Source organism: Strix aluco, chromosome 9, assembly GCF_031877795.1.
Source record: "Strix aluco isolate bStrAlu1 chromosome 9, bStrAlu1.hap1, whole genome shotgun sequence".
NCBI classification, from domain to species: Eukaryota; Metazoa; Chordata; class Aves; order Strigiformes; family Strigidae; genus Strix; species Strix aluco.
In genome coordinates this window covers 4,124,013-4,136,823 of record NC_133939.1, presented here as the reverse complement: position 1 = coordinate 4,136,823, position 12,811 = coordinate 4,124,013, and the positions used below count along the sequence as shown (strand labels likewise).

Sequence of the window (12,811 nt, the reverse complement as noted above, 5' to 3'; positions counted from 1 at the left end):
CCAAACCTCCCCGGGCATGGAAGAAGGGAGAGCTGATCTCCAGAGCTTTGCGGCAGCTGAGGATTTCTGAGGGACACTGCGGCCTCCAGACCGTCACCACCCACCTTATCCCAGAGCCAAGGGAGGAGGAGACCCCCACCCCAGGAGCAGAAGGATTTGCTCCTCAAGCCCCAGGTGCGGGCAGGCTCCAGCAGAACCTGCCCAGCAGGGAGAGTTGGCAGAGGTGTTGGCATCCTTTCAAGAGCCTTGAGCCCCCATGGGGAGAAGGGAGCCTGTCTCCTCCTGGAAACGACCTTCTGGATGAGGGCTAGCTTGGAGATAAGCGCCGTGGTAGAGCAGAGCCTCACCTTTATTGTCCTGACCTCTCAGGCTGGGCAGCCTCCGGGGACCTGCAACAACCTCGGCATGGTTAGTGCAATCATCGCAACCTCTGCCCTGGCTCGAGGGGTGCAGCATCTCCTCGAGCTCCCAGGCTTCTTGCCCTCCCTTCCCAAGGGAAGGATGTGGTCCCTTCGCCCTCCCACCCTTGGCCCACTCTGCCAGGGTTTAAAGCCTGGGCTGTACCTTTTCCAAAGGAGAGTTTCTTGAAGAGTTGTGGGGTGGTATCCTTGGGATGAATCTCCACCGTCACTTGGGTTCCTGCAAGGAATGATGACAAACTGCCTGAGAAAGGGAAAACTAATGAGGGCGTGGAGGAGAAGGGCAGGATTGCCTGCCAAGGCATCGCCGAATCCCGCTCTTTAACTTTAGCAAAAGAAGCAGCAGCTCTGGCGATTGTGAAGGTACCAAAGCGTTTGGGTTTCCGGGCAAAACAAAGCACCCTTAAGATAAACTGTACAGTCAGAAAGCCTGTGGTCACCTCCAGTGTGATTTGTAATTCTCAAAAAATAAAAGATGGCTCATTATAGCCTAACAGGTGGTAAAGCAGATCGTAAATAAAGCAGAGGTCCTCAGCAAGGATTATGTGGCAGCTTAAAAAAAAGTTTATCACCATATTAAATAGCTCTTGATGGAGATACGGTAAGCAGAGAATCAATTTCTTTCATTGATTTTTCTTGGAATCGAACAGAAAAAGGCTCAGAGCTATGAAAGTGGTTTGACTTGTCGTATTAAAATTTTTGGCAAAGGCTGTTGCTTGTAAGAGGCAGCGTCCTGGCAGAGCCGGCTGTGGTCCAGGCATGCTGTGGGGCTGGTGCTCTGCATGCCATGATGCTCCAGAACAACCTCACAGGGAAACCCAGGGGTCTTGGATTTAAAGTTTCATAAAGAGAAGTACAAGGAAAAAAGTTAGAGAGTGTCTTATAAGAATTACCTGAAAAGAAAGAGACTGCATTTTTTTTTTTAGCAAGTATTTCAGAAGGTTTTGCAACCACCGAGGTTCCCTGGAGGACCTCAGCATGCTCCTGGGCTCCCCGTGTCAGATCAGACAGAGGTTACTTTGGAGACTGAAGGTCAAGATGTTAATACACCTCGGGGTTGCCATCCAATCGCATGTGCTACCTCCTACAATTTTATCAAGACTCTCGTGACATCTGGGGTTTTCCTTGAAAGCCAGCTCTTGGAACCAGCTAATTAGGTAGGAATCTGCGCTTTCATCATATACTAAGTTTTTCCACAGCATTTAACTTTAGAAAAAGTTAAATATCTCCTGTGATTACGCAGAAAGGTTTGATGTCCTTTAAGCTCCCAAAGCAGAAGGCAGGAAAACTGTAAAAAAAAGCCTTTTAAATCCTTGAGTTTGACTGCAGTTCTGGGATGATTGAAATATCAGGGTGTCAAGATTAGAGCTGGCTGGTGTATTTTGTCAGTTAATTCGAAGGTAAAATGAAGTTGTTTCTCAAAGGGAGAAACAATATTGTGCAAACGGTATGATTTCCTTAAGATTTTTATATTTTCCAGAGTCCTTTTTTATTTCTCAAGGTTATTTTTAGCTTTGGGTTTTTGTGGGTTTTCTTGCCAACTTCCACTTTCTCGGTTTTTCCCCATAAATTAAATTTCTTTGTTTTCAAGGAACAAATTTAACAGCGAGGAATGCTGCCTTCCAGGAAGTTTAAAAGGCATTTAACAAATGAAAAAACATAATTCCACAGAAATTTTTCAAAGTGCTACATGCATCACTTTAAAAACCAATGGTATGAAATGGTTACTGATGTTTTTATGACTTTTTGTTTTTTTTACTATTCCTAATCAAGATATCCTTCATAAGGAAACACTTGCTCTTCTCCTTGTTCTCTGTGGCCAGACCAGTCCTTGGTTTTGGGGTGCAGCTGGCCCAGCACGCTCTAACGAGGGATGGCTCCTTGGAAGGATCTATCCTATGACAGGACTTGTGCAGCCAGCTGTGTCTTAAGCTAAACTTCTGCCAATATTATTTCTTCCAGCCCTTGCACCCTTCCATCAGCACTGGAATATCCAACATAGGCAGGAGTATGTCCTTACCATGCTTTCTGATTATGCCACGTCCTGGTGATCAGGGGGATGGTGGAACCCAGGTGCTCCAGGACCCACCTCCATGCATCCACGCTGAAAGACACAAGGATTCTCCAGGCTCCCTGGAGATTTTCTTCGTGCTCAAGATCACAAAATTGTCAGGGTGGCGCTTTTTTACTCTTTTGGAGTGTTCTGACGTTATTTTATTACAGAAAAAGCTTGAGTGGAAGCTCACTGAAGCCCTGCTCTGAAAAAACAGTATCCCCTGGGATGCTACTTACCTTCATTAGAGTACGAAGTAATGGCTTGTGTCTGCTTGCAGGGCTCCCTGGACACTCGCTGGCCTGGTTGCATAAAGAAAAACATCTCAGAGCCTTGAAGAGAATGGAGATGCCTGGTGTGGAGGTGGATTCAATCTGTGCCTTTGCTCAGCAGCGAAGTAAGTAACGACGGCTTCGAAGCCCAATTGCTCGTGGTCCAGGGACACCTGGCCTCGCTCCAGAGGGATGCTCCAGCCTAGGGAAGGGCTGGACTGGGCGCTGCTGCTTGGGGTGGGGGGTTTAGGGTGGTGTTTGGAGAGGTGGGAGAGAGGGAAGGGCAGCGTGGGGGGCTTGGAGGCGATGCGGTCCCTGAGTGGGAGCATTGGGGTGGTTGTGAGCATCTCATCCTAATTTCCACCTCTCCCCTCTGTGCTCTGGGAGCCCCCGACTGTCTCGGTGATGCCAGCTAGCCCCAGGGCCCTTGGGGCAGAGGGAGGTGTGGGGAGCACCGGGCGTGCCTGGGGGATTGCAGGCAGCATAAATCCGCTTCCCAGGGCTGCGCTGACAGTTAGCCAGGACGGTCAGCAAATGCCAGGCGACACTGAGCCCGAGCTCCCGCGCGGCTTCGGATGCTCGAGCCTTGCCGGAGGCGGGGTGGATGTTGGCCAGGACGCCAGGGTGATCCCTCACTCTTTTTCAAAGCGTCATAGGATCACCGTCCTGCCAGCCACCACAGACCAGTGCAAGGAACCTGGTTTTCACAGCTCATCCTGAAGGCCAGATACCATTCGTACCTCATGGCTGTGACAAGGATCAGGCCCGTGAATGATGAGATTTTTGCGGCGCAGCATGGGGCCGCAGCCCGTTTGCCTCCGTGGGGTTGGGGCGAGGCTTATGTAATACAGTTTGTAAATATTGCGGCAGCACCAGCTGCTCGGTGGTGTCAGAGGCTTCATCAAGATGCTAACACGGCTGATTAAAGGGGAATTTATTAACCCCTGTGGTGCTAGAGGAGCAAAAGCTCTGCCTGCTCCTCTGGCGTCTGAATTCCTTAGTTATCCTCACAGGGATTTAAATTGTGCCTAAGAAAGAGCTGCAAGGGAAGGTTTCCCACATGCATACTAAATACTCCTGCCATTAGTTTGGGGTGGCAAATGATCGATACTGTCCTCTCACTCGTAATGGAGTCTCTGACTTGTGCTCTGCAGCTCTGGTTGAAGACCCTCTTGAGTATGATGGACTAGCGAGAGAGTGTGAATATTCATCTGCTTCCTGGAGCGGAGGCTTTTGTTATCTGGGGTCTGAGACCATAAGATTTATAAAAAAAATAAAAAAAACAAACCCCAAAGTTGTATCTTGCCCTGATATATTGCTTGCTCGCAGTCTATGAGTGCCATCCAGCCACCACTGATTTCAGAGGGGCTTGGATCAGGGCTCCTATCAAGCACCGTACTGGGCACAGCCGTGGCTTTCATATGCTGCTATTGCTTGGCCTGTGGAAGCAAAGCTCCTGTTTGGTATAACTAGAATCCACTCTTTGGTACCATAAGAATTACCTGTTGTTTTATCTTTTCCCCCTGCCTTTCTCTGCTAGACACCACATTAGGCTTAGACTCAGGAAAGCAAGTCAGATGGTCTGACTCCCTTCCCCAGGAGCTGCTCTGTCCTGTTGCATCACAGTCCTGCAGCCTGGCTGTGTGCAGCCAGGTGTCATCTCTTCAGATGTTGCTTTTGAACTGTTTCAGGGCAGAGGGGTGAGGAATTGGCAGGGGAACATTCAAGACTATTTGTTCCTGGATAGCACCCACACCTGCCTTGCACTCGGCAATCTCTGAACAGGGGAGATGAAGAAAGGACTGGTGGATAGATGGGCTGAAACCCCAAAGGTTTCTTGCACACCCAGACCTTGCTTAAGCCGTGAGTGCTGGGGAAGTCTCTGGAAGCTCTATCTGCAACCTGAGCAATTTGGGGCACTGAATTTCCCCTGCCATCAGCTGGCTGTGAAACGCAAGAGCTCCGCGCACCTGAAATATGAGCGAGCTCCATGGCAGCTTGCAGGAGAATCCCCTGCAGATGGCTGTGCACACGGGCTCTGCCGTGCCACCGATGTGCATCCCGGCCCCAGGGCAGAGGAGAGCACGGAGGGGATGTTTCGTGTGGCGTGGGGCCTGAGGCCCTCCGTGTGACTCTGCTGAAGCCCCCCAATGCGCTGGAAAGGTTTGGGTTGTTTCCAGCTCATTTATGCTCAGGAGGCACAGCTGTGTGCTAAAAGCTTGCAAATGGGTTTTGTGTACTGTGGTTAGTTTATCAGTAGAGTGAGAAGATGACATACCATTAAGGTCTCTCCCCTGAGGTGGCTGCGATCTGCTGTTTCCATTTCCATCGTCCTGCAAACCTATAAAACATAACCAAAATATGGTCAGGCTGTCCTGGAGTGAGGTTTTGGCACTGCCTGGGGGCCAACCACCCCAAAACCTTTCATGTAACCCATATTCCAGCTGAACCCAGGTGTCATCAGGATCCACCTTCCCTGTCTCACCTGCAACATTTGTTGCAGCATAGAGTATGAAATACCAGGAGGAAGAAAGTGAAATAGTCCAGGTCTAAGTTGCTTCAATAGAGCTTGCTTGTATTTGGGTAGGTGCTGGATGTTGTGTTAGATGAAGTATGACCACAACTTCTGGGTTAGCTTTGCCTATCCTTGTTAGCCTGGAACTGGTTTTCTGAAAATCTAGCTTTTCCCCAAGGTTTTAGGGCAGGAATACCCTTTTTCTCCTTTTGCTTCTACAGGGAGGGTTCCCTTACAGTTGCAGAGCACAGCCTTAGCTTTTTGGAAGATCCCATGAAGAATAGGAGCTGGGCCAGGGAGACTGTCCCAAACTGTAGCTATAAATGGCTCGGGGCAGTCATCCTTGGAGACAAAGCCCAGCCACACTTCAAACAAAACAGTTTTGCGCCTGTATTCCATTGTAGTAGGCGCTGGTCTGGGGTGAAACTGCTGAGGTCTCTCCCTGCTCCCCTCGCACAGCCGAGAGAGCCCATGGAGGCATCTTAGTGCCACCACAGGACAAAGCGAGGTGTAAACACGGTCCTCAAATTAGTATCCGTGTGTATGTTGCCTCCTCCTGCGCCCTGGGTTGCATGCCCCAGGGCTGCGTGCCGAGCAACGTGCAGCACGCAACACCGCACGAGCAAGGGCTCTCCTGCACCAAGAGGACCAGTAAAGGCACACTGGGTTTCTACAAAAAATAGTTTGAAGTTTGGGGTGTTGCAGCATGTCTGCAAAGGAAAAGAGGAGAAAGGGGAGGGGAGAAGCCCAAACCCTGCTCCAAAGCCACTGCTTCGGTTCACCGCCTCCCGGGCAGCCGGTGCTGCACCTGCAGCCCTCCCCTCCCTCGCACCAACACGGGCGGGACGTTACCTGCGCCGCGGCTGCCTTCTGTCTGCCCCTCTCTCTGCCCTTTCTGCTTGATCGCTGTCTCCTCAGGGTGGACAATAAGCAGCAAATTGATCGTTACTGCACTGGGATCTGTCTTAAAGTCCATGGTACCCATCAGAGCATGGCCAGGGTGCCGGTCCCGCCGCCGATCTGCTGCTGCTGCTGCGAGCTGCCGTGTTTATTTTCCACCCTTGGAAAGGCAAGCGTGCTCCCCCCCAAGCCACAGCACCGGCGGGCTGGCCCTGCCAACTGCACCATGAGTGCTGTGCCAAAGCCGACCCTAATGAAGAGGTTACAAGTCACCTTTGAAAGGAAATCGCAGGAGGGATCCGTTTCCTAAAGCAGAGGAAGGAGCTGCGTTTCGGTTGGGGGGTGGCGGTTCTGGTTTCAGAGCGTGCCCCCGGCTCCCCCTCCCCTCTCTCTGCCCTTTTCTGCTCTAAGCACTTGTCTACACTCAAATCCCCCAGCAGCACTGTTCACTGGGGGGTATTGGCTTCCTGGTGCTGGCAGAAATCCTTAAAAGGCTTTCTCTTTTAATCCTCTCCCCCAGCAGAAACTTAAAGGATGCTTAAGAGTATAAATAATAACAATAACTGCTGCAGGAGGAGAGGAGGGGAGGGCAGCAGCTGCGGCGGCAAGAAAGAGGCTAGAAACTGGGTATGGGCAGCCATTTGCGGCGGGGAGGATCAATCTTTGCAGGGCTGCTCAGTGTGCAAAGTGACAGTAGCATGGGGAATTGCAGGGTGCAAGCCAGACTGCCCCAAAGGAGCCAAAAAAACCAACCTCCCTCTGCCCCTATCAGCCGGCGAGCCTGGCTCTCCGGGGTAGCTGGAGAACACTAATCAAAAAGGAAAGCCATGCAAATCCCCGGCTTTCTAGCAACTCTCCCAGCCTACAAAATGGGGGACAAGAAGGGTTACAGTGCAGGTTAGCGACTGGGCTCAGCTGGTCCCTGCAGCTCGGAGAAGTGGCTGGCAGGGAGGCACTTTCTAATTTTACTGCTTGGCCCCCGTCCCACCCATGCTGCCAGCCCCCGCCAGCCTGGCCGGTGGTCCCGGGGGAGCAATAGCACCTGTGGGCCGAAGGGCTCTCCGGCAGCGTGCGGAAGGGCTCCGGGGGCACGGGAGGCACCGGCTGGGAGAGGGGGGGGGTTCGGGAGCTTGGCACGGGCAAGGTGCCTTTTTGTGGGTGTCGCGAGTGCTTTTTAGGCAGGAGTGTGAGAGCGCTGGGTTCCTCTGGCTGCAGGCTGGGGAAGTTGTGCTGGATCCACGGGCAGGAGCTGGTACTACTGCCCGGTGTCAGGTTACTCGTGTTCGGAGACACGGGTTTTCCCCGTGCGTCTCTATATAAATCCTGTTGCCTCCCAATCTCCTGCCCCTTTTCTGTTCCTGAGCCCCTTCCAAAGCACGGACAGCCGATACGCCCCCGTGCTCGCCTGCAAATCCAGCCCTAAGCAACTCCTCAGCATATCCAGAAATAGCGTACGTGGCTGCGGGGAACCTTCCTCCATCCAGCTTTGCTGGTGCACCTTTGCACAGTCCTGCACCCTCCGTGACCCCCTGGACGGTGCCCGCAGCATCCCTGCTAAGAGGGGAGCATCAGAGATGGGCCATTGCATGGAACCCCCAGCAACGCGGCAAGACTCCCATGCCAGGGGTGGATAATCTTGTTGTTGGAGCCCAGGCAGTGGTTTTCCTCTTCAGTTCATGCATCCAGAGCGGCTTTAGGTTCAGGGGTCCCTGGTTCAGCTCTGGCTGTGAGGAACTAGCTAGAGGTGGTTAAACCTGAGGAGGGAGGGACAGATGCACACTGAGACACGCTGGGCTCTGCCAGGCAGACTTTCCAAGCCATCTGGGGCTTGCCCGTCTCCGGTTCAGGTCCCTGAGATTTATGGCTGGAGTGACTTTCTAATCACAGTTTTGCCATCTGCCTGTTGGCCTTTAGCACCCCCCTCTCACCTGTCACTGAGCCCTGCCACTCCTGCCTGCTCCTGCCCGTGCCACCCAGCGAGGAGCACCCTTTCCTCTCCATTGCCCCAGCCGCTTGTCCGAGGGACAGCCCTTGTTCCTGTGGGTCCCTTCTCCCTCATCTTTCTGGGTGGGGACACTGATCTCCTGAACTCCTCATTGGCATGGCTAAATCCTAATTCTGGTGTTGCCCAGGTCCTGCACCAAACCCTGCTCTGGCCAATGCATCTTCCCAGCGATCCACTTCCTTCTGCTGCTCCCTCCCATCGACAGAGATTTCCCTGCGCGTCCTGGCCTCGCTCCTCCAGCGAAGCAGCTTGTTCCTCCTCCAGATCTGCTCTTAACCTCGTTCCTCTCCAGCTCCAGGAAGGTGATGGCTCAGTGACAACAAGAAGGGAAAAAAAAAATCTGACTGGGGACATTGGTAAAAGAAGGTTTCAGTGGTGCAACGCAAGACACACTGAGAACATGAGCGGAACTCGGTGCAGACACCCAAATGAATGTTGTGGTGACACCAGCTGATGTTAAGCTGATGCATTTCTTCCCTGGCAGCTCTGAGCTGGAGCCTCTGGAGCCGAGCACGTGGTGGTTGCTGTTTTGGTCACTGCTGGCGTTTTCCTTCCTGGCATGCTGTAAAAATTAGTAGAGTCTTGTTTTATTTCTCTTACTGGTGTGCTGGCTGCTCCTGGCCCAGCTGCCCGCAGGCAACAGTACTGCAGGCTGAGCACTGCTCCGCTGTCTTTCCTCTGACAGCCTCAGCTGCCTTCAGCCAAAATGTGTTTCCAGCACCATGAAAGCATCTGCAGGAAGTTTCTGCTCTCCCAGAAATAACAATATCAGGGAGAAGGTAGCTGTTTTTGGAGGACTTCTTTGCATTTTCTTTTCTTCTACATTTTCCCAACAAAAGCGTACCTTGAGAGAGAAAAGGGGAGGTTTCTGATCGGTTTTTTTATGACAGTGCCATGAGCATGAAGGCAAAGGTTTTGCTTGAGGTGGGTGCTGCTCCCTCCCCCTGCAGCAGCAAGCTCTCCTTGTTTGGGAGGTTTATACAGCCATGTGATTTCTCATGCACAGGAAGCCTGTCATTGGCCTGAGATAAGGTCATGACCAGCAACATCTGTCTGTGTGCCAGGATATTCTTGAAGCTAAAAAAAATTTACATTTTGAGGAGGGAAAGGAGAAAGTCTTTTATTGCTGTGTTGATTTTAAAATAAAGGCAGCTCTTGGAATTTGCTGCAGGATTTAAAATGTTCACTGAAGTCCCAGGGAGATGAATTAATGTCCAGAGAACAAGAGAAGCTATCAGAGTGGCATGATTACATGTATTTACCACATGGCTGTCATTTCTCCAGGGGTGATCTGGGGGAGAGAGAGATGGTACAAATGTAGAGCAAGAATTAGGTTATTTGAATCCCATTGGGTAGAAAGGAAAATTGCAGCCTGCGTTCCCCAAGAAAGCGTTTTAACTCTTCTGCAGGTGTTTTGCCTTTGCTGCGGTCTGTAAAGGCTCCGGCAGAAGGTGTGGTGGGAAGATGCCCTGCCTGCTGGAGACCTCGGTCCTGCTAGGGCCATGGCTGAGGGTGCCCAGATGTTTTTCCAAGATCATTGTAGATGCCTGCACCTGGAAAAAGTGCTAGGGCTGCCCTTCTCCTCAGTGCAGAGACATGGGGCACGTTCTTCTGACCCGCTCGAGCTGTCTAACCCGGGGGAGATGGTTTACACGCTGGTGGTGTGGGGTCTTCTCCACTGTCTAGAGGGGAAGCCTGGCCATGTAACTCCAGTGGAGGCAACGCCAATGTCATCTAAAGATGAATCCCAGCCTCTTTAATTTAGTTTGGAACTAACATGGCTTTGCTGACACCTTTGGTAATTGGCTAATACTCATTGCTTTAAAACTTTTGCCTTTCATTTGATGCTTGCTGGTTCCTGTGTTACAACAAATAATGTCCTTTTTCCTCCCACCTGTGCCGCCCATGAAGGCATTAGCAGCAGTCACCTCCAAGCTGTGGAGCCTTTGTGCAGGAGTTGTTCCCCATTGCTGCTCCTCTGTGCCCTTTTAAGCTCTATCATACCCCTTTTGAGATGGGGAACCAGGGCCGGACATGCTGCTCCGCGGGCAGGCATACCAATAATTTCTGTCTTGTTCTCCATGCCCTTCCTGTTAAAGTCCTGCCCCAGCATTAGCTTTGCTTTGTTCGCCTGCCACCGAGTGGGTATTTTCACAGAGCTATCCCCAAAGACTCCCAAGATCTGTCTCCCGAATCAGAATAGCTCATTTAGAGTCCATTATTGTGTGCGTGTGCGTATATATTTGGAATTTATATTTTTTTTTTCCTCCAGGCATTACTTTGCATTTGTAGACATTGAATCTCAGCTGCCATTTTCTCTCTCAATTGCAAGTTAACTTTGGAGCGCCAGGGCACGTTCATGTTGTATAACGCGTTACAATTGCACTCTGATGAGTTTTAATCTACTCTTTTGGCCTGCCTGTCCTTTCTTCCTCCCTCCAACAGAGCTGCAAGACGCTGTGCTTATTCTCCTCCCAGTGGCTTCCAAACCACAGATTGCTCAGATGCTCTGTTCATTTTGCAGCTTCTGCGGTGTCAGCAGCTGTGCTTTATGATTTAAGACGGCAGCAGAACTTTCCACTGAACTATAAACCCGTGTATTCAGTTTCCTGGTATCCACACAACTGGGAAGCTAATTGAGGGCTGGGATAGTCCTGCGAGGAGAGGTCAGGACGTATTTAGATTACAGGGAGACAATGAGGTTGGTGCTGAACTGAATCAAATACCATGACCCCCAGGAAGAGACACATCAGGGGCGATGCTTTGAAGCTGGAGTCTACCTGCCTCCTCGCTGGAGTCTATTTGCCTTGGGGAAATAGCTGTCCCCAGGTGGGAGAGCCTCTGGCAGGAGGTGATGCATCTTGGATGGGATTGCTGGTCCACGAAAGCTGAGCCTGGTCATCCCCCGGCTGGTGGTACGGCACAGCACTCATTGCACCAGACACCCTTGCCCTGGCTGCCTGCACAGAGATGCTGGGAGCAGCCATGCGATGAGTATGGAGCTGGATGAGGAGTGGAGCTGTGGCTCAGAGAATATGAGTGTCACATCTCGGTGCTCAGAGAGAGGACTGCAAATAATTCTGCAGGTTTCTGTTACTTTCCCTTTTTTTCAGTGAAAACTGGCATTGCCGTGATGTTCCTTGAAGATCAAGCTTTCAGCAACTGAAGGTTCAGCGGATGTTTTGCTAAGATTTCTTAAAAATGAAAAATACCAACGTTGATGCCCTGTGACAGAGACCTGCAGGAGTGGCCTTGTGTCCTCAGCCCCTTTGGGTGGCTTTGCAGGGTGCTCCTCCTTCCCTCGCGTGGCGGCAGCTGGATGCCACTCTGCCTGCAGCACCAGCAGCCGAAGGCAGGGCTGCCCCTGTCCCCAGCACTCAGGGCTGCCAGAGGCAGGGAGGGGGCTGTTGGCAGGACATTCCCCACCAAAGGTTGCCAGGGCTGGAGAGCTGTGCTGCCTTGTCTGTCCAGGCATGGATCTGTTGACCTTCAGTGTGCTGCTTGGCTTATGTTTTGTTGCTGGCCTTTCTAGACAAGGAGAGTGGTTCTGGCCAGGCTCTGTGTGGTCATTAAGGCATTAATCCTTTTATAATCTTTAAATAACTCATCCTTTGAAGGCAGTGAGGGCAAGTGTGACGGGCACCCTCCCCCTGGCCTCACTGGGAGGCCAGCGAGCTCTCCTGGCTTCCACTGGTGGCTGGGAGAGGTTCTGTCCTCTCCCAATCACCACAAGACCAGCTCTCAAGATGGCTCGCTCAGCTTTTCCAGGGACAGTCTGTATTAGCCTTTGGATACCCTGTAGAGGGTTTAGGGATCGTTTGTGAAGTTGTCCCGGTAACCTGAATTATGCATTAGCCATGTCCTTGGGCGACGTGCTTTATTGTTAACCACTTAACATAAAATTGCCCTCAGACAAGCTCTGTTAATGTACGATGCAAAATGCGTCTGAGATGGGTAGTACCGTCGCAAATGTTTTAAGAGACATAGGTGAAGAAATGAGGGGGGAGTGTGTGGAAAACATGATCTATCTACTCATACCAGTATTAAATATGAAGGGGGTGTCTTCCCCCTGAGCAGACTGGCTTTCTCCACATACCCCTTCTCTGAAATTCTGGCTCTTGTACTGTGTAAGTCTGATGGAGACTGTATAGCTGTTCTTTCTGAGAGTCCTCCAGAATACCCAGGCAGGTTTATTTTTTTTCTCTGGAAAGTTATTTCTGGTTTATTCAGGAGGGAGCCTTGCCCCTTCTAATTAAATAAGCATCATGCCACTTCCTGGGAGATGCAGAAGGTACTTTGCTAGACCAAGCAACGTCTTTTGCATTTTATCAACAACTCTCTGCTGCAGTGATGAGCAAAGCCCTTCTTCTTAATGACCTAGTAGGCAAATGAGTTATCTCCTTTTCCCAGTCAACCTGGTAGTTTTTAATACAATGACAAATGTAAATGGAAAGCAACTTTGGAAAAAATACGTGCAGCTCAGTATGAGTAGCAGTGTTTGAAGGAAAGCAGATGTGGTAGTAATCAACTCTTCTGAAGTGACAATGACCCTGAGGGGACTAAACCCTCAAACCTTCCTTCCTGAGACACCATAAGAGTGGGGTGGTTGTTCCTTGGGAACTTTGTCTGCAGGTGGGCATGCTCCCT

At 51.1% G+C, this 12,811-nt stretch overlaps 1 protein-coding gene and 1 long non-coding RNA gene across 2 annotated transcripts in view; one reads left to right on the top strand and one right to left on the bottom strand.

Moving 5' to 3' along the window:
- Positions 1 to 12,811, bottom strand: part of KY (kyphoscoliosis peptidase) — a 37,653-nt gene that overhangs the window by 15,001 nt on the left and 9,841 nt on the right. Inside the window, exons 4-7 of the mRNA XM_074833451.1 lie at positions 5,023 to 5,085; positions 2,712 to 2,774; positions 565 to 639; positions 348 to 389 (exon numbers count right to left, since the gene is read on the bottom strand). Of these exons, the coding sequence (XP_074689552.1) occupies positions 348 to 389; positions 565 to 639; positions 2,712 to 2,774; positions 5,023 to 5,085 (243 nt within the window). The remainder of the gene's footprint in view (positions 1 to 347; positions 390 to 564; positions 640 to 2,711; positions 2,775 to 5,022; positions 5,086 to 12,811) is intronic.
- Positions 2,762 to 12,811, top strand: part of LOC141926953 (uncharacterized) — a 36,069-nt gene continuing 26,019 nt past the window's right edge. The window contains exon 1 of the long non-coding RNA XR_012624254.1: positions 2,762 to 2,869. This is a non-coding gene — a long non-coding RNA (uncharacterized LOC141926953). The remainder of the gene's footprint in view (positions 2,870 to 12,811) is intronic.